The sequence below is a fragment of the Mytilus trossulus genome, chromosome 2, assembly GCF_036588685.1.
Source record: "Mytilus trossulus isolate FHL-02 chromosome 2, PNRI_Mtr1.1.1.hap1, whole genome shotgun sequence".
In the NCBI taxonomy this organism is placed as follows: Eukaryota; Metazoa; Mollusca; class Bivalvia; order Mytilida; family Mytilidae; genus Mytilus; species Mytilus trossulus.
The window spans coordinates 84344306-84371276 of NC_086374.1; the positions used below are offsets into that span (position 1 = coordinate 84344306).

General features: G+C 32.4%; 3 protein-coding genes across 8 annotated transcripts in view; 2 read left to right on the forward strand and 1 right to left on the reverse strand.

The window, feature by feature from the left end:
• Positions 1-10470: 10470 nt before the first annotated feature.
• LOC134708197 (mucin-2-like) overlaps positions 10471-26971 on the reverse strand; it is a 38807-nt gene continuing 22306 nt past the window's right edge. The window contains exons 21-22 of the mRNA XM_063568540.1: positions 19756-19892; positions 10471-11442 (exon numbers count right to left, since the gene is read on the reverse strand). Of these exons, the coding sequence (XP_063424610.1) occupies positions 11058-11442; positions 19756-19892 (522 nt within the window). The 3' untranslated portion in view covers positions 10471-11057. The remainder of the gene's footprint in view (positions 11443-19755; positions 19893-26971) is intronic.
• Positions 11820-18777, forward strand: LOC134708196 (uncharacterized). 6 transcript variants are annotated; one of them, XR_010105815.1, is made up of 3 exons: positions 11820-12020; positions 13145-13395; positions 18340-18777. XR_010105815.1 is itself a non-coding variant. In XM_063568538.1 (3 exons), the coding sequence occupies exons 2-3, from the start codon at positions 13149-13151 to the stop codon at positions 17345-17347; spliced, it is 855 nt and encodes a 284-aa protein (XP_063424608.1). In that variant the 5' UTR covers positions 11820-12020; positions 13145-13148; the 3' UTR covers positions 17348-17382. The 6 variants fall into 6 exon arrangements, 5 of the variants coding, with proteins under 5 accessions (XP_063424608.1, XP_063424609.1, XP_063424605.1 ...); XM_063568538.1 differs by lacking the exon at positions 18340-18777 and adding an exon at positions 16740-17382; XM_063568539.1 differs by lacking the exon at positions 18340-18777 and adding an exon at positions 16749-17382.
• The window catches only part of LOC134708198 (L-proline trans-4-hydroxylase-like), a 41769-nt gene continuing 40316 nt past the window's right edge, over positions 25519-26971 (forward strand). Inside the window, exon 1 of the mRNA XM_063568543.1 lies at positions 25519-25569. The gene's annotated coding sequence lies outside the window, so the exon portion shown is untranslated. The remainder of the gene's footprint in view (positions 25570-26971) is intronic.

Consider the following 26971-nt stretch of genomic DNA (forward strand, 5'->3'; position numbering starts at 1 on the left):
CCTTTTGTATAACGAACTTAAAATAATCTGCTTAAAGTTTTATTTCTGATCGGCTTGAACGAGACTCAAAGAGAAGTGAATTAAATCTTGACTTCATTAAAGTGGTTCATTTGAGGTTAGAAGTGTGGCAATCTTGTGTAATTACCTCTTGTTTTGTATGAGATTAGAACACATATTATATATTTCAATGCTTTCAGTTATAACATAATTGAATGAATCGTAACCCCATTTGCTTTATTTTTAATCGGCAGAAAAATGTATAGATATACGGTATAGTAATACATTTGATTATATCGTTGGTATCTCGCTTTCTCAAAGTTCCATGACTAACATTTTATAATATTCCTCACATGAACTTGGCTTTCAAATTTTGACAGGTATGGTCATTGGCCATTATTAATATATCACTTATATATATTCAGTAAACAACAAAAATCTAGAAGAAAGTGCAAATTCTCATTTCTTTGGGGATCTATAATTGTCAGAGCTGGAACTAACTTATCTTCAAAATAAGATATGTATGATTAATCCATATGTATTTAGAGACGATATTTATGTACTTAAAACAAATAAGGATGAAAGTGACTAGCATAAAGTATAAATCCAACTAACAAGAAAGTTGATTTCACAATGCATCAGTCGTGGATGACTTGTGTCCAAATCATCCATGACGGATGCATTGTGAAATCAACTTTCTTGTTACATGTAGTTGGTATACGTTATACTAAAAGTTGTAAAAGAAGATTTTTCCGAGGAAAAATATAACTATTATAAAATATATCCATATAAGTCTGAAAATTAAACCAAGCAGTGTTATACAAATGTTTGTCCCTCAACTACATTTAAACTCACACTTTCAGTACATTACAGCACCAATCGCTTAGCCTCATATCAAGCGCTGAAGACCACTCGACATCATCCGCTATATGTAGCATGTAAAATTTTAAATGTTCTGTCAAAAAACTGCCCCCAACAATAATGTTAAGGGTTAAGTTACGCGTTGAATTAATGGACAAGGGTTGAAATGATTGAAAAGCTTTGAAGCATATTATTTTGACTCTTTAATATTGAATTCACTGGGTGTTATAAATTTACCAGAATTGACTGTTAGTACATAAATACAGTGTAATTTTTCCTATCTCATTATTATGAAATAAAAATCCTTCATCCTGATCAAGGTCACACAAGGGGAAAGACATTACTCTAATATATGAAAAAATAACAAGCACATAAATAATATATAATAGTAGATGGTGTTTACCTCACTGACAGGTTGATTTTAACTAAAATTGACAATAAACATAAGATTTTTTTTTTAAATTCTTATGAAAAAAACGTTTGGTGTAGATTTTCATGCGGACGATATTTTCTGCCAGGAAACGAACACTATTGTCGTAACTTGATACTAGTATACAATAATCGGGTACTTCCGGTATGTAGCTACATGTAGGTAAACTAGTGTTATTTTTAAACGGTTCACATAATATTAGATTTAGGGACGACATCAAAAGTTCAATGTAGTATAAAAAACTTAATTCATATAGTGTTTTCACTGCCCCCCTTTTTAACTTAATATGGGACAAATTGATTGACCAATATGGCCATATGTTATCAGCGCATATTATTATCATGGGTCCTGTTTTCCTCAACACTATATGTTTGTTCTGTATATTGACTTGGACGTCACTTTTAAAAAAATATTGGAAAAAAAGTTATGTGAATTTTTAGTAAGCATTGTTAAATCTTAATTTTATAAAGACTACAGTAAGCATGGCTTTTGCATTTATCACCCGCCCATGGATAAATAGTGGGTTTATGGTTTTGATTGTTTTAGTTTCTTTTCTGAAATGAATATATAAGGGGGTCTCATTAGGGGGTTCCGATCCCGTATCCCGCTTACTGTTTTGTCAGATTTCCGTATCCCGCTTACACTATATACTTAAGCAATTCTCATTTTTTTTGTCATTTCCCGGGTACCGCTAGACCTCATTTCCCGTTTTCACGGCACAATAAGTTGACTTTAACGTGTCACGCTTACAAAAAATCGACAATATCGTGTCACGCTTAGACCCCAATAAGACCCACATATAACAGTTCATTGTTTCATATAAAAATAGCTTCAAACTAAAAAGTGGTCCATTGGAATGTATGATGGCAGGGCTGTGCATTTGAGCCAACTGTGAAGAGAGGGGAAAACACAATCCTATGTAGTGAATGTAATTTCTATTCAATATATATTGTCTAGTGTTGACCTTGTCAAATTTTTCTTGTATCTCAAAAAAATTCTATATAACTTTCAAATTTTTATTTTTATTTATATTTCAATTTGCACTTTAATAATTGAATAATTAACACAATTCAAAGAAATACAGTATCCGCGAAAATAAGTTAGTTTGCAGTATGTGTCCTATGTCAGGAGCATGTAGTCTAGTGGTTGTTGTTGGTTTATGTCTGTCCTATTTGCTTTTCGTAAATTGTTTTGTTATAAATTAGGCCGTTTAGTTTTCTCAATTGAATTGTTTCATATTATTCACTTGTGTGCCTTTTACAGCCGACTATACGATATGAGGTTTTTCAAAGTTTTCTCGTTTTTGAAGCCTGTACGGATGCCCATGATAGCTTACTAGTATATCATTTTCTATTCAACTTATTGAATGTTTGTCTACATTAGCAATCAAACCACATCTCTTTATCTTTATATGATATATATGTTACCCTGTTGTCGACACATTTTATATGTTACTACACCAATTTGAACTATATCTTTGCCACCGTTGTATTGCTTGCATTTCTTTTGGCATGGCATTCTATGTACCTTTGCTTATAAAAAAAGATGTGGTATGATTGCCAATGAGACAACTATCCACAAAAGACTAAAATGACACAAACATTAACAACTATAGGTCATTTCGTGCCTGATCGATAACTTCGCCAGATCGATAACTTCGCCTACAAAACACGAAAGCTTTTATATATGAATGAGCACCATTTTTCGATCAATATTCACGGAACGGATATTTTGCTGTCGAGTATGAGTGATACATTCGTCATGAATGACTTAAGTTAAGAAAATATGCATGCATTAGTTCAATAATTTCCTAAACATTATCATCCCTCGAAACTCGTTTCACATGACTTTAAGAAGTGGTGGCATAGCTATAGATGACGTATGATTCCCCTCTTTGTTTGAAAATTGATCATTTGTTTAAAAGAAAAAAACGCTCGGCAATATTCATGCAGTTGCATGTAATTACACCCCATTTAAAAAAAAATCCGTACCCTGTAAAGCTAGGAATTTGTAACCATCATAATAGTATATTTAAAAATGATTGAAAAATACATGCGAACATTATAAAATCATTTGATGCAAGTGTAACTGTTTAAAACTAATAACCGAGGATGAAGTTGCTTTATACATCCACACTTTCAATTTCCAAAATTTAGCAAAGAGTACAGTGATGCAATCATGTTTATAATCTCAAACTTTAATTTGGCCGGACATATATAATGTAGCTCCTCATCTTGGAATGTGTTATTTAAAGTTTTTTAGTAATAATGTAGAGGGTGAAATTTATACAATTTTTAAACTGCCAGTCATTGCCATCAATTATGAAAATTATTATCCCTAAAATTGGTTTGGATTAATGTTCACATGTATTTTATTACACACAAAAAAAAGCGATTGCATCTTATAAACAAGGATAGTTATGCAATGTAAATGGTCTTTTTTCTCTCTTTTTCTTAATGGCGCTTCTATTTTCTTTGAATGGCATCAATTTATCGTTCTTACTCTAATGCAGTTTGTAAATTTAATTTACGTATAAACAAACCAAAATTTGAACGATTGCGTAAAGATAGTTATGACTTTAAAAGCACATCTACTAAATACTAATCACGTGATAGTTATGGAATGTAAATAATTGCTTTTTTTTTTTTTTTTTAAATCGTTTTAAATATTCCATTTGAATGGTTTCAATTTATCGTTCTCACTGTTAGGCAGTTTCGTAATTTTACACAATAATCTTATTAATTGAATTGTATTACATTACGTCTACCGAGTTCAACATTTAAAAAATCCCCGTATTGACCTAATGTGTATCAAGGAGGGTATAGAAATTTATGAAAAACGATGTATAACTATTATGATGTTTGTAATCATGCTAATCTCATAGTAAAAGGGTAGTACAAAGATGTATTATTCAACTTATTATAAGTTAAATACACCTGCTTTCAGAGGGGAATATAATCATTGCCTTTGCAAACACTAATTTTGAACGATTGAATTTAAGAAATAATTGTGATATTTTTCTGTCTATTCTAAAGATGTGGTGCACACTTTTAGGTAACCCGCTACGAGGGTTATTATAAAGTTTGCACCACACTTTTGTGTTATTTCTTCTTGACAAAAGAAATATGAAAGTCATAATGTTGGTTACTGTTATCGAACTTTGCTTGTATGTAGTGCATATGAATGATATCGGCTCTATCCCCCCCCCCCCATAAAAAAAGTAAAAATATTCGTAAGTCATACACATACACACTTAAGTATAACTGACGATCAATTTTAATTAGATTTTAATCGTCAGACTTTTTTGTGAAAGGAGAGCTGCTATTTAATAAAACCCTCTCTCATCGCAGATGACTGTTTTTTTTTATTTAAATACGTCACAATTCGCATATTCAAAATGAAATCGTTTGTCACAAATCAAAGGAATTGAATTTATTTAAATAAAAAACAGGAAGCAATGTTAAATGATTACTTGATAAAAAATGTAATGAAATTTGTGATTTTATTCATATTGCGTTGAAATTAAATTTGTCACCTTTTTTCACTTGAATAGTATAATTGATTTTGATAATTAGTTTTTCATTTTTCACATGAAAAGTGAGTAATATATATGGTTATGACCTGTTTCACATAAACAGTAAATATTGAATATGGTTATGGATTGGTTCACATGAAAAGTAAATACTATATATATGGTATTAGTTCTGGAATATTTGACATTATTCTTGATTGTGTCACAGTATGTGAATGAATCTTGAAACGTAATCTTCTATTTATTTTTCCAACTTTGCTAGTATTTTTTTTTCACACGAGTATTTCTTCTCTTTCTGAAATGATGAAGTTACACTATATCATATCTATTTAGACTGAATTCGTAAAGTAACAGTGTTTTAGTTGAATCTCAAGTCGGTCTTGAATTCGCGTAAATTTCCAATGAATACTTTCCATCGTGATGTGTGGTATTTTAATATGTATTTTGATATGATTTTTGTCCTATCCTTCTTGCATGAAAGGTCAAAGTTAGTTTATCTTTACACTCTATTACAGTTTGTCACATTTTAATTGCATGTTTGTCCTAGGTTAAGACAGGCTACAGCACTTACAACACATTTAAAGCCTCCGACATTGTGATAGTGTAACTAATTCTATTCACTATACTTTAACAATAATACCCCGCAGAAATCGAAAAAGGAAAATGGAACAATTCACCCGAGTTATGTACACGAAGTACAATTCATTGAAAGATAATATATCAGAAACTAAATCTTCATTAACATCAGAACATTCGTTAGTGTCTACATTCATTACTTAAATGAAACCGTTGAATGTATCAAAATCGTATTTTATTTTATTCTATTTTATTTTAGTTTATTTTTATGTATATTTTTTGTTGTAGAAAAAAACCCGCCTCATTCTGATGACTCGTCAAATGGTGTCTATATAAGCTACAATTTTATCATTTTTCATTGATTTGTCTCCTTATGAATATCAATTATTCAGTTTTAGATATCTGAACAATATTAATGTTTTTCATCTATTAATCCAACATGCGTGTTTCATTTGGTGTATTTTTAACAAGTGCTTTATTATGTATACATAGTCCGTGTTTGAGAGGATTTATTTCTCAAGTCAAAGCGAAGATGTTAAAAACGCGAAGGAATTGATGCTAAATGTTAATGCATACAGAAACATTGCAATCTTGATATTTTCTATGATCTGACAAGTTTAGGTTTTTATTCATAAAATTGAGAAAGGAAATGGGGAATGTGTCAAAGCGACAACAACCCGACCATAGAGCAGACAACAGTCGAAGGCCACCAATGGGTCTTCAATGTAGCGTGAAACTCCCGCACCCTTAGGCATCCTTAGCATGCCCCTTAAAAAATATGTATACGAGTACAGTAATAATGGACGTCATACTAAACTCCGAACTATACACAAGAAACTAAAACTAAAATTCATACAAGACTAACAAAAGCCAGAGGCTCCCGACTTAGGAAAGGCGCAAAATTGCGGCGGTGTTAAACATGTTTACAAGATCTCCACATTTTTAAAGTAACACAACACGTGTCTGTAAAAGTTTTGAAATATATATACTTTTATGAACGACCATTTCATTATGTATTAATTGATAGCTTCACGTCCAGCGGCTAATATAACATGCAAATCGTGGACGTATAATATATTGGTGAGATTTGAACTAATATACCTGCGTTATTATAGGCTGCCAATCTGAGCAAACTGACAATGTAACACTCCACATGAGATATTAACACATTATCTCATTTTGGTATGTTTAAAGCTGAATATCTTACACTTTTCCCCAATCAAATTAATCGACAAGCTGTTAGCCTTCCTATGGGCATCAAAAACTTAGCCCCTTTTTTAGCATTTTTTTATTTCTGAATTGTTATTAATCAAATATTCTGGTCAAACTCAGTAAAGTTCCTTCTAAATTCCATATTGTAATTGCTTCTATTTACAATTATTCGAGTCCTACACTTATCACTTGGAATAAATACCATAGCACACATGTACTGCACGATATTGTATCACATTTTTAAGACTAAATTTGTAACAATCTATACACTTCATTTTTACAGAGGATGACCTTGAGGTCACTCCGATGTATTGTTATCGCTTAAATTTCCGTCATTCATAAATTCTAGTGAAATTAGTTTTGGGTTTTCAACACCAGTGAAAAAAGTGCATTTTCATACCTGCGATTTCTGTTCTCCGGTTGTACGATGTTTCAACAAAATATGGAATCATTTCAGTTGTTGATTTAGTGGTGAAAATTTGACTGAATTATATCTTAATAAATACGATTTTATATGTTTAATTGGTCTTTCAGAAAGAGGTCAGGTGCTCTTGTTCATTCATAAAATTATCGTTCATTCATAAATTTATCGTAAAATAAAAATCACTACACAGGTTATACGTGTAGTGTAAATGACCACCTGTAATCTAAAAATAGCGGTCTCACTAATAACATCAAGAAGAACTTTTAGCGACAAGAAGCGTCAAGAACGGACAAGAAGAATAAATTAAGCGACAAGAAGACTATTTAGCGACATGAAAACTTCTCGTACCGCATGAGGATGACCCATATCAAATGAACAATTATGTGTGGGACTTAGTTTTAAGAAATGATGTCAAAGTAACACCATGAAAATATTTTTAGTAAGCTGAAATATATATTTATTTTTTACATGTTTATGTCTTGTAAGTTATTTTATTTCTGTCCCATTTTCAACATTAGCGTCTCGAAAGGTGAAGTGTTTTAACTGAATGGTTCATTTAAATTAATTATGAAAATTGTTAAAATTAAATAAATAAAAGTAATTATTGCCCAGTTACAAACACTACCAGGAGATAATCCATAATTACCCCCAACTTTAGCCTGGTAAACTTGTTGTCTCCTTGTGAAATATAAAACATATTAAAAATGATTTCCTGCTTAAGTCTTTAATTGATATAAAGTCAAAACCTTCTTGCTTTTCACTAGACAACCATGTCCTGTCAGGTTTAATTCTTATATATGTAGACGAAAAATAAAAGTGTCCCAAAACATTAACATGGCAATTGCTTTTACAGCCTATTAGACTTTGATTTTTTTACAGAAGAGTGTCCACCATGCACTTGCATTGCACTATAATAATAGTAGAATAGAATTATCATATATACAAATAGATGAAAATGACATTTATCGGTCGTCCAACTGTCTATATCAATCTGCTCAGCTCTTAATAAAACTCCACATCACGGCTTTGTGACGTCAAATACGTTGACCTGGCCTTAATAACATTGACCCGGACATATCAGCGACGTCATATTGTTTGAACCGACGTTGATAAGTTTGCCCCGAACTTATCAAGTCAACTTCCGGTTGCTGATGAAACTAAGACAATACTTCCAAAAGACGCAAATGCAGCCCGATAAATCGATTATCAGGTTATCGGCATATTAATATTGTAAAATATCAGCTGCTCGAAATAATATGAAGGCTTTTTGATCTCGTTCGCTGCGCTTTCTCGACAAAAAGCTTAATATTATGTCTCGCAGCTGATATTTTACGATATCAACATGCAGACAACCTGATAATTGGTACATACATGCAATTTTAATATTAATAATATATATAACAACAAACCAGTGTATTCTCTACGACTATTATTATACAAGTATAATACCGGTAGTCCAAGGTATACTGATTTCTTGCACTACAATATAATAGTTATTACGGTGAGGTTGAATTTCCTGTCATTTATTCATCATCCAAGCACGAACTTGTATCAGAAAAAAATATCTCTGTAAATTAACCCAAGTTTCAGGTATAGAGATGTGGTCTGTTTCTGTGACATGTGCTTTTGACCATCCACAAGAACCTGCGGTCATCCGATGTTCAGTACTTCAGTACTTTGATTTTTTTTGCACAGATAAATAAAAATACATTTATGTGCATTGTCGGAAATATAAAACTTACTTGTACGAGCTTCAGAAACAGGATGAAAAGCGAGACTCGCGTGAAGCAACCAACAATCAATCAACCAAAACAAATATTTATTTACTGTAATCCCTCCTAAACTGAGGGGGCATATTCTTGCTCTTTGATAACCATGGCCCTACATCCCTGATGAATATACATGGATAAAATCGAACGATAATAAAATGATATGTAAACTATTAACAATATAATTTAATTTCATCGAAATCTTTCAATCCTTAATTCATTTACGACATACTAGTATGAAAAACATTCATATGATTTTATGAAACTTTCAAAGCATGATTTTATGACCGGACTATTTGGACAGTGCAATGAAATTAGTTTTTAAACAACATTTTAGTAATTCAATTGTTTTAATATATTTAGGTTTTGCATGTATTTAATTATTCTAGACTTTGTCGAAAATTTAGGCACAAGTGTTTTACACGGATTATGTGTCATAATCTTGGACAAAGATCTTAAATGCATTTACTCTATTTATTTCATTATTCATTCTCTGTGACAGTTTGGACTATAATTTTCAATTTTACATTTAGTCGAATAGCCATTTCGCCCGGCTATAATATTAAAGATATATTTTATTTATCTTATTTCATGCTGTTTATTTAACCAGTATGTATTGTAGAAAAAAATGGGATTGTTCTGTTGTATGTTGATAATAGCAATTTTTTATTGGCACTATTATTAATAAACAGCTGCGCCATGAGCGCATGATACGCCCGACGTCTTGTGTGGAAATTTTATGCAATAATCATAAATAGTATCTGAGAAAGTTTTAAGCAATAACCATATGTTGTTTTTGAGACACGGCGGGACATGTGAACCCCCAACCCTGTTTTATTTTTACAAAAAACTAAATATCACTAAATTAAAATTTTTGAATCAAAACCAAAAAGTATACAGATCTTTAGATTAATATAACAAAGAAATGTGTAAAGTTTTAAGCAATAATCTTAAAATTGTTTTTGAGATACGGCACAACATGTAAAAAAAAACCTCACCCTTTTTTACAAAATACTCAATAACTCAAAAATGAAATTTTGAATCATCACCAAAAAGTATACAGATCTTTAGATTAATATAAAAAAGACATGTGTAAAGTTTTAAGCAATGATCATAAATCGTTTTTGAGATATATTATATATATAGTTTCATCGTGCAGTACATGTGTACATGTATTACATGCGACATGTAAAAAAAAACTCCTTCTTTTTTTACAAATTACTCAATAACTCAAAAATAAAATTTTGAATCATCACCAAAAAGTATACAGATATTAAGATTAATATAACTTAGAAATATTTAAAGTTTTAAGCCATAAACAAGAATCGTTTTTGAGATACGATGCGACATGTGAAAAAAACACCTCCCTGTTTTAGTTACAAAGTGCCGTAACTGAAAAAGTTTTAATCTGATTTTCACCAAAACGTATACAGATCATTTGACCATCATAAGAAAAAACTATGTTAAGTTTCATGAAATTTGGATAAGTCGTTCTCAAGTAACGGTGCGACATGTTTACGCCGGACAGACAGACGGACGGATACCGGACATTTGTATATCATAATACGTCCCGTCAAAATTTTGACGGGCGTATAAAAATGCGAAACGTAGAACACATGGACTGATTTCAATTAGTAGATTGGCAAATTGATTTGCAATATACACAATATTCACATGTTATAAATGTTTAATAATAAATAGCAAGGATGATCCATATCAAAACATTACAAATAAATTTATAGCATATATATACAAATCATGGTACAAGTATACAGTTTATGAAACATATAAAATAAATAATAAAAATATATTTAGAAAAGATATATACATGCATATATATATATATATAAAGTTGTAATACATGTGTATTTATTTGTTATTGCATACATGTGTAATATTTCACGTAATTTGTTGAAGTAATATATGCAAGTATGAGGTCCAATGTAAGCGGCTTTAATGCTTTATACAAATGTATTCTAATAACAACACAATGATTGATTTTCATGAAACTAAGTCTTTCTTAGTCTTGAATTACGAATTAAAACCTATCAATTGTAGATAAATAGGAGTACATGCACATGCTGGACGCTTCTGAAAGACCAAGTGAAGCTATATCCAAGATGTGAAATATCTCGAAAGTGGCACCATGTAACATAGATATTTCTATATGCTTTCCCGTAAGCGTTGGCTCGTGTCGACTTTGATAGCTAAAGTAAGTTTCGTGTTTTTTTCTCCCATGAAATCAAAATGCGTATCTTAATTACAAGTAGGACTTTGATTATAGTCTCTGCAAAATGTCTTTCTTCGACTGAACACAATGCTATATTTAAGTTCTGGGTAAGTACCTTCTCGACAAGGATATCTCACTTCCTCTCTTGTTGCACATCTGCTTACAACTTCATATTTATCATGTTCCATGAACACCGACATGTCAATGTGTGAATCAACAGATTGTGTCGCTGGTAGCATAATGTCTAACATTACTTTGTCGTAGGACCACGACAAGAACCGGAAGTCACATTCATAAACTTCTCCTGCTTTTTCTTGACAGGTCGTAGATGTGATCTGTCCCTGGGGACAATATACAACGTTACCACCCTGGGTTACGATAACTTTCGTCTCAAAATCAGGTTCATATTTTCTGCAATGAAAAAATATAGATACAAATACTAGTGTTAACAAGAATGTATCCATAGTACGCGGATGCCCTATCGACACTATCATTTCATATGTTAAGTGGATCGTGAAAATGGGATAATAACTCTGATTATGGTATTAAAATTACAAGATCATATCATAGGGAACATGTGTACTTAGTTTTATTCAAACAAGTTGATTGGACTTCAATAAAATTGAGAAAGGAAATGGGGAATGTGTCAAAGCGACAACAACCCGACCATAGAGCAGACAACAGCCGAAGGCCACCAATGGGTCTTCAATGTAGCGAGAAACTCCCACATCCGGAGGCGTCCTTCAGCTGGCCCCTTAAAACATATGTATACTAGTACAGTGATAATGGAATTTAAGTTAATAGACTTAAATTCAGTTATCGCTGGGGCCTCTTGTCAGATAGTGTTTCATCTTTTAGCTTTACCAATATGTATGACGTAATATTCTGTGACGTAATTAAGTCTTTTACAGAAATTCCTGGAAGCAAGCTGTTTGAATTTTATTGTTAGCGGAAAATTTGTAAAAAGCTATCTTTAATTCTAAAGTAGGGTTAGTATGGTATTGTTGACGTGTTTCATGCATCTGATATCGTTTAGCATTCTTAGGAAGGAATTTCATTTTAAAGTTTGTTTTTTTACCAATTTTGGATATTCCAAATTTATATCGCCACGTGGCGAACACATGCGACTAAAGCATGATATAATATATTCTTCGTCTTACATCGTTATTTTAATTTAACAATAGAACTTATGAGTTAGGATATTGTTCAAAGTTTTTCAGATGTATAGTAATGATATCGTCCTTATTTCTTAGTTAGTTAAATTACAATTTACGTAGTTATATAGACTGGCTTGATACCGTGTGTGCGTGTTGCACATTGTTGACAATGAGTTAAGATAGTTGTTTGGATTATATGTTAAGCTGGTAAAGAACGGCTGTGTGATGTATTACGCTGTTACAGATAAGTAACGGTTATAGTTTTCACGGCTCGGCTAGATCAGTGAAGTAAATTCGGCATTATATATAGCAGGAGGCATGCGTTTTGTTTGGCCCTTGCATATTCATCAAGTTTTCTTTAAAAGGTAGCCATGGTGATATGTGTCTAGATCTTATAAATAAAACAAATATCACTAGAAAAGATATTAACGGACCATGTGCGCGGGGCGTACACCGCTATGGGGCGTAAGGACGTTCACACTTTAGGGCGAATGCACCTTATTTTGAACCGGAAGTGAAGCTTTTGTTACAATCATCAAACTTAGTTCGAAACTTGGAAATCTTACACGGAGTCGACAGATAGATGCCCAAATCGTTACGTTTAATGATAAAGAATGGGTCTAGAGTATATCAAATATTGTTAAGTACCCACACGAATACTTTTCGACACCTTCAGGTCACTTGATCTTAAAACTGATCTGCTGATTGATTGATTGCTGGTTGTTTTACGCAGATCTTAAACTAAGCCGAGGGGGATTCGGTAGTCATAAAATATACAATATATGGTTGAGATCAATATCAAAACCTACTATAATGTCTCAAAACGGTCACAGCTAAACTATCTTGTAAATGTGATTATTATGTGCGTTAACACTCGATTGTGTATTGATTTTGTAAAGCTATTACTAAAATGTGATTAAGAAACACTTGTTAACATTTACTCTTTTGAGTTGTAGCACAATGTTGAGAAGAACAGCAAGAAAGCGTAAAGCCAAGGGTCAGGAAATAGCACTCCCGAGGAACGCCACTACAAGGGCAGAGATACTAACTACTGGATACCAGACGCAAACATCCATGTCAAGGCCATCACTACTTTTAGCTCCCACTAGTGCAACTGCTAGCCAACAGAGCACCGCATCAGCAGATACCCATACTGTGTCAAGTCACACATACATCCCAGACAATAACATACCAATGCAAAATGCAGGTAATCAGTTTATTAACTTGACACCGGTATCTACTAGTACACCACAAATGTATATACCACAGCAAATAGAAGGAGTTAATAATGACATTGCAATGAATGTACCACAAAATATAAAAGATAAAATTTATAAAAGTGAATACATCGATATGGCTGTTTTATTAGCACAAAACATGCAAGCAGATGCTAACACACAAAAGTTAGTGGTAAAAAATGGGCAAATTGTCATGCAGTCCACTCCAAACTTGTCTAAAATATTTGGCATTGAGGTGTGGACTACTGCGTTTATTATCTTTACAAGCATTTATTGTACTCTTCATCCTGGAAGATTTCAGGAGTTGCTAAAATACATGAGTGTAATACGTTTAGGTGCCAAACGTTGTAATAATTTAGGTTGGAAGCTTTACGACGAACAATTTCGTTTGCGTAAAGCCTTTGACCCTACTGGTTCCTGGGCTGTCATTGATTCGGAATTATGGTTAATATATATGAATGATAGTACAGAGAGCAAGAACGGTAGTACTTCAACCAATTTGTACACTGCTTCTAACTTGAAATGCTATACTTTTAATTATGAGGGTAGTTGTTCTAAACAACCTTGTTTTTATAGGCATGTTTGTATGCGTTGTGGTGCAGGTCATGCTGTTATAAACTGTCATAATGGGCAGACTTTGGCTTTGCATAATCAAAGACCTACTTATGTTAATCCAAGATTCAGGTCACCTAGACCTCAAACTCAAAGCAGATATAATTTTTCATTTAGGCAACCTGGTTCATACCCTCGACAGAGACCTGCTAACACTTTTATGGGACATGGGGCATACCCCCATAAGAATTAAATGTTTGGAAGCTTGTTTGGTAAGTTACCCTGACAAAGTGGTTGCTGCTGAAATTTTATTTGGTTTTTCTCATGGTTTCAGACTTCAGTATACAGGCCCTCGCATTCATTCTTTTTCAAAAAATTTAATTTCAGCTGTACAAAATAGTGATGCAGTTTTACACAAGTTGCAAGATGAGGTAAATCGTGGTAGAATGTTAGGACCTTTCAAAGTTATGCCCATTTCAACCCTCCGTATAAATCCTATAGGTCTTGTGCCTAAATCAGACAGTAGTTGGAGACTTATAACAAATTTATCGTTCCCGCCTGGTGAAAGTGTAAATTCGTATATTGATCAAGTATATTGCAAGGTGAATTACACGTCATTAGACACTATTTTGGAAAAAATTTATGAATGCGGAATGTCATCAGAACTGGCTAGAATTGATGTTAAGTCGGCTTTTCGGAATTTGATAGTGAATCCTGCTGATTTTGATTTGCTTGGAATTAAATTCAATGACCACTTTTACATTGACAAAGCTCTTCCTTTTGGGTGTTCGATATCGTGTAATTTATTCGAAAAGTTTGCAACGTTCCTGCAGTGGCTTGTTGAAGAGCGTAGTAAGTTACATACAGTTGACCATTACTTAGATGACTTTATTTTTATTGGTGCCAAATCAACTGGCCATTGTGGTATTTTAATGGAGGCTTTTAGCAAGGTTTGTAATGAATTGGGGGTTCCTATTGCACAAAACAAAACAATTGGGCCTGCTACAGTCATTCCCTTTTTGGGTTTTCTCATTGATACTGTTCGTATGATGGTTATTATTCCTAAAGAGAAATTGGAAAAACTGCAGTATGAGTTGAGTTCTTTATTACAGAAGAAAAAGATGATGTTGAGAGAGTTGGAATCTATCACTGGTTTAATGTCTTTTTGTTCAAGGGCTATTCCTTCTTCTCGAGCTTTTATACGTAGGTTTTATGATCTAATTGCATCAGTTAAGTGTAATAAGCATCACTATAAGGTTAGAATAAATAAAGAGGTTAAAGCTGACGCGACGCTTTGGTTGCAATTTTTAAACGATTTCAATGGTCAGTGTTTTTTCCCTGAAAGAGTTTGGTTATCAAATAATATTCTACAGCTTTTCACAGATAGTTCTGGCAATCAATTTTTAGGTTGTGGAGCTTTCTTTAATGGTAAGTGGTCTCAGTTACAGTGGCCTCAAATTTGGTGTTCATCACCCATATTGATGAATTTGGCTTTGCTTGAGTTGATTCCTGTTATTCTTGCTTTGTATTTATGGGGAGATTTGTTACGTAATAAGAAAATTCGCTTTAATATAGACAATTTAGCTCTAGTGAGTATAGTTAACAAGAGAACTTCTAAGGACAAGCAAATAATGAAACTTATTCGCCCCCTGGTGTTGTTAACCATGCTTAATAACATTCAGTTTGCTGCTGTGCATATAAAAGGTTCTGAAAATAAAATAGCCGATGCCATTTCTCGTTTTCAGATGGATCGTTTCAGATGTTTGGCCCCAACAGCAGATACTTACCCTGCTCCAATTCCACTAGAATTTATGACTGTCATTTTAGACCTTTAGTAACCAGTTTGATTGAAAGTTCCATAGCGCCCAGTACATTGCAGATATACCAAAGAGGGCAAGCACTTTTTTACGAGTTCAGATCTCTCTATGGTTTAATGAATACTTGGCCTATTCCTCTTTGTGAGTTGTTAAGTTTTATTGCTTACTTGTTCAAGAAAGAATTATCACATTCAACAATTAATTGTTACGTTACTGGACTGGGATTTTTTAGTAAGGCAAACAATTATGAGGATGTCACACAAAAATTTGTAGTTCGGAAGCTTTTAGAAGGTATAAAACGCTCAAGGCCTAAGAAAAATGATTTACGTTTACCTATAACCAGAGACATGCTGAAATCTATTATTTTTTCTTTAGCGCGTGTTTGTAAAACTCGCTATGAATTAAGTTTGTTTAAAGCGGCCTTTTCACTTGCTTTTCATGGTTTATTTAGGGTAGGAGAATTGGTTGTTACTAATAGTTTACAGGGCCATACATTACAGATATCAGACATACATATTGTAAGTGGTCTGCTTCAAGTGTGCATTACTTCGTCCAAAACAGATCAGTTGGGGAAAGGTTCAAACATTTGGATTTATCCTCAGTCAGATTTGAACATTTGTCCTGTTAATTTGGTCAGTGAGTTTATTAAGTTGAGACCCCCCGTTTTAGGTCCCCTTTTTTGTCATTTTGACGGTAGTCCTTTATCTAGGTATCAGTTCGTGACTTTATTAAAGAACGCTATCGATTTGTCTGGTATTGATAAAACCAGATATAGTTCCCATTCTTTTCGTATTGGTGCAGCAACCACCTTGTCAATGGATGGGGTATCGGATAGTGAAATAATGAGGTTGGGTCGTTGGAGTTCAAATGCTTACAAGGGGTACATAAGAATTTAGTATCATTTATTTGCTTTAAGTAGTTGATTGTATTTGTATTATATATAGGTATTGTAGGTGATCCTGTAAATGTCTGGATAGTAGGATCATCTATAGTCAAGCACGCCTTTGTGACAGCTCGGGATCGGCCAGGTGGGGTAAACTTAGGTTTAGGTCGTTTGAATGCCTCATTTTGGTGGCAAGGCAAGGGTGGCATGCTAGTCAGACATGTTAAAGGTCAGCTCAGGACAATGAAAAAATATGAGGATCCTCCACATTATTTAGTATTACATGTAGCTGGAAATGACTTGGGTAGTTCCAAGGTGGGTTTTTTGCGTAATGAAATAAAGAACATAATTCGTTGGATAATGAAGGAATTTCCCAAATCTAAGTTGATATGGTCTCAAATTTTGACAAGGTTGAAATGGCGTCATTCTGATGATCACAAAGCAATGGACTTGTGTCGCTATAGGATTAACAACTCTATTGCCGCCTTTATAGTTAGCTGCGGGGGTTACTACATTAAACATCCAGATATTCATGCAGATCAAATTTTTTTTGAATCAGATGGTGTTCACTTGTCATCCTTAGGAAACGAATTGTGGTTGAATATCTTACAAGGTGCAATGGAACACTTTATACAATTCAAGAACTGTGCTTCCACTTTTCCTTGTTAGTTATATATTTTATGACATACGTCACCTATCTGACATTTATCTATCTATATATATATATATATATTATGAATAAAATACAATTATAGTTACAATCATATATGATATAAAATTACAGATACTATTAGTTTAGGATATACTAATACAAAACTATCAATATTTGATATACAAATACGTTACAATCTATATATGATATAATAATACAGATGCAATCAGCTATGTGTATATAGGACTTGTTGTTTTGGTAATTTTGTATGTTTCTTTTTACTTAGGTTTGTATATATTTTACGACAATTGTTCGATAAATCAAGAGATTATCTATCTAATTATCTGGTTCACAGCTTTGCAGCGAACCGCCTTTTTTATGGCGGTTGACAGAGTCTCTGTTTTCCTCCGTCAATGTGGCAGAATTCGCTGCATAGAATCTTAATTTTAACTATGACATTTTAGGTTTTTGGATAATACAGCTTACAATTGTGTATCCCACGGTGTTTTCTAAATTTGAAGCACCCGTGTATCCCACGGTGCACCTTCACATTTTAATATATCTATCTATCTATCTACAAGGTTGCCATATTATCTTCGGGTAACCAATCATTTATCTATCTACAATACATCTATTTACAATACATCTATCTACAATACATCTATCTACCTATATATATATATATATTATATTGATCTATATTATGAATAAAAGCTGTGGCCAGATATCGCCAATCCATATATGCATTTTGTTTTTAATGGCACCATCTGAGATAATGGAATTTAAGTTAATAGACTTAAATTCAGTTATCGCTGGGGCCTCTTGTCAGATAGTGTTTCATCTTTTAGCTTTACCAATATGTATGACGTAATATTCTGTGACGTAATTAAGTCTTTTACAGAAATTCCTGGAAGCAAGCTGTTTGAATTTTATTGTTAGCGGAAAATTTGTAACCCACCCTCCCACTCCTTTTTGTTCGAGATACTGCTCTTTTGCATTTATTTTTCAGATTTCTGTCCGTGGCAGTGGTAATCCAGATTAGACTCGGATGATCTTGACTCGTTTGCTGTTCAGACTAAAGACTTTATTTGAACTTTAATCATCATAAATAGATGCCCGTAAATGGCAGAATTCGCTGCATAGAATCTTAATTTTAACTATGACATTTTAGGTTTTTGGATAATACAGACTACACTTGTGTATCCCACGGTGTTTTCTAAATTTGAAGCACCCGTGTATCCCACGGTGCACCTTCACATTTTAATATATCTATCTATCTATCTACAAGGTTGCCATATTATCTTCGGGTAACCAATCATTTATCTATCTACAATACATCTATTTACAATACATCTATCTACAATACATCTATCTACCTATATATATATATATATTATATTGATCTATATTATGAATAAAAGCTGTGGCCAGATATCGCCAATCCATATATGCATTTTGTTTTTAATGGCACCATCTGAGATAATGAACGTCATACTTAACTCCGAATTATACACAAGAAACTTCACCAAAAACCTTTAACCTGAAGCGGGGCAGACGGACGAACGAACGGACGCACAGACCAGAAAACATATATGGGCATACAATTAGAAGGCCCTAATGTTTAATAAATTCTGTGATGAAATTGGCTCATCCTCTATCTGCACTTTAAACAAAAATTACATCATTTCAAAACGGTATACCATGTAATGCATCGAAAAATTTCAATATTAAGTAAGTAATCTGTATCACGTTTTTTAGTCAATTAAAAAATAGCTGTTAGGTATTGAAATGTGTAGGCCTGTGCATGATTTTAATTGGTTACATTAAATGAATCATCCCTTCTCAATTTTCTTACATGTTAAAATTGCACGAGACGTTTCGTAACTAAATTTTATACACCATTCCAGCACACCTGATCATTTCGAACCATTTTTAATCCGCTTATCCTTCCAGACATTACTTCCGGTTCTAATGACCTTTTTTTCTTTTCTTTCTATGGTACAACGTTCACGCTTGAATTATTTACTATTTTATATTTAGAAATAAGAAGATGTGGTATGAGTGTCAATTAGACAACTCTCCATCAAAGTCACATCGTGTAGAAAGTAAAACAAAATATTGGTCAAAGTACGGATTTAAATACGGAACCTTGGCTCACACCACACATCTTCATGGTCTAGTTTTCGTTTAGTTTATTGTTCTATGGTCATTCCAAAAATGTCTTCATAGGCAAGTTTGGTTTTTTTTTTTTTTTCTTAGATGATCAAAATGAGCTTTAAGTTTACTTAAATTTTCACTTGTACGGAAAATAGACGATGAGGAACATCGGAAAATAATTCGTTCGTAGAATTTTGCATTGTTTTAAGTTATCTTTATTTAGTTGATACCTGGACGAGTATGTGAAATATATGCATATTGTACTTACTGTCCTAACAATACAATGTCCGGGATCCAGATTTCTGATGATGGAAGACTAACTCTGTTTTGACCTCTATTCCAGGACAATCTAGGGTCAATCCAACTTATACATTGCATCGACTCCAGTACTACCTTTCCAGCTTCCTGAAAACATAAAAATCGATTGATAAAACGTTCATTTAAATGCATCATTTATGGTTTGTTCGCATATATCTAGGAAAACATGTACTCTAAACCGAGGCGAACAATATTGTGTCAGCTTATTGTTCTCTATATGTCAATTTGACATGTCCATCTATAGGCTTTTCTTATTTTGATTATACGATTAATGTTCACAGGGTACACTTTCAGTATTGGGGGTTACATGTAATATCTGTATTCTTAAATATAAAAATAATGAACTCAGTGTTACAGCTTACTATATAATATGGGTTTTTTTCTGTGTCGAGGCTGGAAGTGCAATGGGTTATACTTACTTAGTATACACCATCGGTCTCTCTCTGATGGTGAATTGTTTCATCGGCAATCCGATACCACATCTTATATTTATATGGATATTTCTGGCGCATTATGAGAGTAAAAAGGGATGGACTTTTTATTCTTTTTTTAATCATTTTCACATGGTTTTGAAACTTGTTTTCACTATTTTGGTTCTTTTTACGCAGCAAAGCTATGACACAAAAAAAATCATCAGGGAACAATATTGGAAAGGAGAAGACATCGTTACATGCTAGTTTGTTACAAGTTTATATAATATTAAATCTGATGCATGAATCATAACGTGAATGTTATGGCTCATTTAATAAGTATTAAATCGTGTGAAAGAGACAAATCTTCCTATCAAATACATATTTCATTCAAAACCTTTTACACAAACACAAAACCACCAAGTGGTATGTTCAAGGGTCACACCTTAATTTCTATATTAATCATACATGTATATAAAAAGCAATGTTTAATCTACTACGTGGGTATTTAATCATTTAAAAAATGTCAAAGTTTGTTTAAAGTTTTAAAAAGATTGTTCGGAATCTCAGCTAAATACTGTAATTATATAAAGATTTAAAAAGTGCTTAGGCCAATATAAAAATTGAAAATAATAGAAGGTGCTTAGGCCAATATAAAAATGAAAAAATAGAAGGTGCTTAGAGCATTATAAAAATGAAAAAATAGAAGGTGCTTAGACCATTATAAAAATGAAAAAAATAGAAGGTGCTTAGGCCATTATAAAAATGAAAAAATAGAAGGTGCTTAGACCATTATAAAAATGAAAAATAGAAGGTGCTTAGGTCAATATAAAAATAATAGAAGGTGCTTAGGCCAATATGAAAATGAAAATAATACAAGGTGCTTAGGCCATTATAAAAATGAAAAAAATAGAAGGTGCTTAGGCCTTATAAAAATGAAAAAATAGAAGGTGCTTAGGCCAATATAAAAATGAAAATAATAGAAGGTACTTAGGCCAATATAAAAATGAAAAAATGGAAGGTGCTTAGGCCATTATAAAAATGAAATATATATGTGTTAAGGGTTTCCACTAAACCCTTGTTTTAGTATATGCCTCAAAATGCCATTCTCTGACATTGAATTTGCAATTCTGTAGTATATCGTTTCAAAATAGGTTGTCACTCCCCATAGGTCCATGGAAAAACAATTGATCAAAAATGAAAAAATAAATCTGACCTATAACTAGTACCTACCACATGGAAACCATAAACCAACATATTTTTTGTTTTGCCTAATCGTGAAATTTTTTTGTAACACAGTTCATTTATATCAGTATCATTACATTGCCAACTCTTCACAAAAAAAAATCGTATAACCTAGATTTGTAGCCAGTCATGAACTATTCAGTATACCTGCGATCCGTTTTAAAAGACTATTTTTGTGAAACGCAGGCGAGGTTAATTGCCAGATTTAAAGGGACAATATTATTTGTATGACTATAGGGGTAAAGTAGGAATGAGAAATTACTCAAACATTTGTTTCTTATTCATATAAAAAAAAACTCTGTCTGAAAACAAGGGCACTTGAAGTACCAAATGTTTGAAGTCTGTGTAAATGATGTATTCACTTTTATTATTGGTCTTAAATATCAAATGATATCACCTGTTTATTTATGAACTTTTTTAGAGGGTGTGTGCTTGTTTTGTTTTTTATTTGTCTAAGGTATTGAGTGCCTTAATCATATAAAAAAAGAAGATGTGGTATAATTGCCAACGAGTCAACGTTCCACAAGAGACCGAATGACACATAAATTAATAGATATATGTCATCGTACGGCTTTCAATAATGAGCAAAGCGAAATGTTAAATGTAAAACATTTCAAACGAAAAAAACTAACGGCCTAATTTATGCACAAAATAACGAAAAACAAATATTTAACACAGCAACAAACGACAACCACTGAATTAGAGACTACTGACTTAGGACAGCCACACCATACAGAATTTGTAGAAGTAAGCCATCATAGGTCAAAGTACTGCTTTTCAACGGGTGTGAATTAAAAAAAAATGCGGACATGAAATATTCTTAGACTATCTTAAAGGATGTGTTTACCGACATGGCAAAGAAATGAAGAGACTTTCTAACTAAATGACTGCTAGGCATGAACATAAACAATTCAATTATCAATAACATAAGGTCAAACTAAATAATTATAAATACTTATCTGAACATATTATATAGAACTCTTAAAAATGTGATACAATTTATGAGTGCAATAACAGGTTTTTCGGTTGCATGCATTCAGAAAGGAATTATTTTTTATTTTACGATGTGGTAATTCAGTAATTTTATAAAGTTTGTTATTATGTAATGCAAATAAGCTCTTTAGAAATGTGGTTCGTTTCAAGTACTTTTCTAAATTAACCTTCACCAGGAACGTTCACACACCAAAAATTGATTGCCACAAATACTACTAAGTTGTTTAAATTTGTCAGAGGAAGAATTCTATTCATTCAGTACAATTGCCTTTAAATCTTAAAGATCTATCTAATAGTTAAATATTTTGGAATGAAAATAACAAATCCCAACAAGGATTTACAAAGGATAAAAAATCGCCTTCAGTAATAGATTTGTCAAGGTGGTTAAATACACAACATAATGTCCCAGTTCACATAGTTCGATTTATATACTATAAACTTAGTAGTTTATCTTACAAAATATGCATTCTTTTGAAAGACGTTTTAATTATTAAATAAAATAGATATAACGCCGCCTACTCATTTTAATTATCTCGGAAGATATGTAATATGCAGATTTGTTCTCTACGTAGTACACACTATAATAATAAAGTATCGAGTTAACCGTTCTTCATTTCGCTTATTTTCTATTTATGGTTTCACGTTCCGTTATCAGAGTCTTTCGTGTTTTCATTTCGGGTCAAGATAAAAAAAAAAAAAAAAGAAAAAAAAAAGTTCATTATTGAGCAGCTCAGCGTCCCTCAAACAAACGTTGTGCCACATGTATGATGCACACAGATCCAAATTGACAATTATTTTCAACAAAGGGAATAAAGTTAGGTCATGAAAACATTTTAAAATCAAGAAACATCATTGAAAGAAAGGTGAATAAAAGAGTTCACATCTTACGAAAAACAGTAAACTAACAAAATTGCTAAACTCCGACGAAAATTTATACTTTGACGGGAAGTCCTCTATAAAATGGCGAAATCAAAAGCTCAAACACATCAAACGAATGGATAACAAACGTCATATTCCTGACTCGGTACACGCATTTTCTTATGTAACCTGGTTTTATAGCTAGCTAAACCTCTCACTTCTATGACAGTCGCATAAAATTCCATCATATAGGCAACGATGTGTGTACAAAACAAAGGAGGAAATGTAAGAGACAGAACAATCTATGAGTAATTAAAGACCTGTAAAAGTACAAAATCGCAAAAAAGAGTATTTTTAAAAGGATTGTGCTTGCTTTTTCTTGATAATCCCATTTACGAGTCGGACTCTGTATTTGAGGGGTAACTACATGGCTCGAGTGCATCTAAGCCTCTTGATTGTATGAGTATATAAAACTACGTCAAATGGAGATGTGGCCTTGGTCCATACAAGAGAACTATATTCAAATCCTTGGTCCATGTGATATTTTCATACTGGTCTTTGATTTAGTGTTACTACTTATGCCTATAGTCTATCGTCGTCCATGATATAAGATATATAAAAGAGTTTATTTATATACCGGGCATTTTATAACTATAAAAAAATATTCTGATTGGCTGAAAAAAAACTTCCGTGTTCAGACTGAAGCTGATGAATATAAACTGCCGTCGCGATATACGAATGTACCTATCATGATACAATCTTCAAATATATTTAATATGACAAAATTTCAAATTTTTTTAACAAAAATATAAATTGTAATGAATTATAGCAAAACAAATTTAAAAGGGCTATCACCTGGCTGTAACTATTTCAATTATGTTGAGGATATAAAAGAAGACACTTATCACAAGACTGAATAGACATAATCATTTCGGAGATTCGTGTCTCGTCATATTTAACGTTATATTGCTTAATTTTAAATAAGGATGGATTCCAGAGAGTATAGAGGGCGTATACCCCTTTTTCGCAAAATAATGATTATAACAAATTTACACTGAGTCTTCCCAAGAATTTGTTGGAAATTGGAAGTTGTTTGGAAATTCATTGAGTAAAAGTTTTAGAGCAGATTACAAACAAATGTCAGAAACAACAGCGTAAGGGATCAACCAAATGAATCGGAGTAGGAAAGGAATTATTTTTTAAGTTTTGTTTTTGAAAAATCAAAAAAAAAAGTAGTTCGTATTCATCTGTTTTCTGGAATGGTACTACTATACCCTTTGAGGTTTTTGTTGATTAGCAATGCTTGGCTCGTCTATCACTTAATACTTAAATAAAATAATATTGGTGAAAAACTTTCTTTATTTTGTGTAAACATACCAAGATTATTACACAATTCAATATTTTTATACTATTAACCCGGGACTATTAACAGGTCTTTCACAATTCAATCACAACAATCTATATGTAGTAACAAAAACATACTTAAAACTGAATTACTCAACACTTGTACTTATATATTGACATTTGGATTCGTATGGGTCAGTCCGACTTAAAAGATCATTACGTGTATTGCTGAGTAGGACGTTAAATCCCTATATGGATCCATACTGGGTCAAAGTAAATAGTTGTGGAAAGTGTAGGTGTGATTCCTAACGACCTATTAAGGGGGCTCCTGGGTATGAATGATTTTTTTTCTAATATAGGATTTCGCTATATTTTTTCATAAATGAACTTTATCATATACTTAAAAGAAAAATTAAATAAAAAAATGGGGTCACCGTTCATTTAAGCTAAAATCTGCCTCTGGAAAAAGCATACATTTTTGTTAATGTCCTTTTTTCTGCTGAACTAATAGGAGAAAAAGAGGAAATATCGAAATAAAAAAATAACCTAATATAAGAAATCGCTTAAATTTTACAATAATTTAGTTTATGTACAGCTTATTTGAAAACAATAATAAAAAATATAGGTCACCGATGAGATAAAAAAGATATTTCAAATTTAAGGCCAATAAATGGCATTTTCGCACCAAAGGGAGATAATTTGTAGCTTTTTCAAGTTTTAAAGTCATCTGGGGCCAAACCAAATAATTTTTGTGGGTTGTTTTTTGTACCATATCATAAAGTAACAACTAATAGTGTAATAAATTAAATTTGTAATTAAAAAGTAAAGGTTTTTTGCTAAAATTTTTGTACCCAGGAGCCTCCTTAATCGGAAATTGTATTGTTATTATATGTACAGTGTATACATAAGTGCATGTAAGTTAATTAAATGAAACATAAAAAAAATGTACTGTACTTCTAAGAATCACCAAAGTAACTATATATATTTATACATTTCAACAATGTTAATAGATCCTCGCATTACCCTCACCAAATTTTGTTCTCCCCTTAGCGGGATTCGAAACCCTGCTTTCTTTCTACGTCGTGACAACGCTGTCTATGTCCAGCGCCTATTAAAACGACTCAACTTACTATGCTATAAATTTAAGCTTTCATTTAATAGTTGAGAATTTTCTTTAAATTACCAGTCGGATTTTATCTAGGCTTGTAACACAATACATAATGTATAGTGGCAAGTAGCTGACGTACCCTTCAGATCAAGTATGGTCTGTCTCTTGTAAAGAAGAGAAGGAAGATACGAAAGAGACATTGATACTCATCAGTCGAAAATAAATAGACAATGATCTGAACAACAAGAAAAGTATGATATACCAATGGTTTTAGCGTTTCTTACAAAGATAATTTGGTACACACTTTTCAATAACCCACTACGAGGGATAGATAGTCAGTGTCTTCACATTTTTTTATGTTATTTTTTTTCATAGACTGAAACATTATTACATGCATTCCTTAAATAGATGCAATGGGGTTTATTTCATATGATTTCTCATATGAACCTGTCTGATTTGCGAAAAAGAAATTAAGTTGAAAAAAATATTGTCTTGTCCAGTCCACATGGACACACTTGTCAAGTCCACATGGACACACTTTACTAGAAAAATAAATAAGTGTTATTCAATACTGGTACTTCACAAGTGTACTGTCCTGAATAAACAATAAGTTAAGTCCAGTCTGTTAACCAATGTAAACAAGGTAAAATACCATTTTAATTAAGTTCCATTGCCCCTTCTCAATTTAAAAGATATTTGTCTACTTATTCAAGAAAAGAAACAGGTAAATATTTTTTTTATGATATCAAAATAGTTTTCAATTTGGAAAGATGACCACCCTTCCAAAATTAACACTGTACATGCTGGACCGTTTCAGCGTCGAACGAAACGGCGCTTAATTAATGAGGATCTCTAAACAGTGGCATGTAATTGTAATTGAATATTCTTCAATACACTGAAAAATGTTTATATTTGTTGTTACAAAAATGAACATCTTTCCAAATTTACCACTCGTTCAGCCGAGATTCGCACCTGGGAATCTAATAAATTAGTGACCGCTCTACTAACTAAGCGATAGAAGTATTCAATAGCGCTGTTAATGGGTGGAGGTTATAAATCTACTCCAATGTTATAACAGTTAATATGAAACGCCCTAGGCAAATTACAGTACACAAAATTGGAAAGAAGCACATTTTATTGTTCATTTAACGTTCCATTCTATCTGTTTCATTCTATCCGTAAATAATTATAAAAAAAAGTTTCTTCTG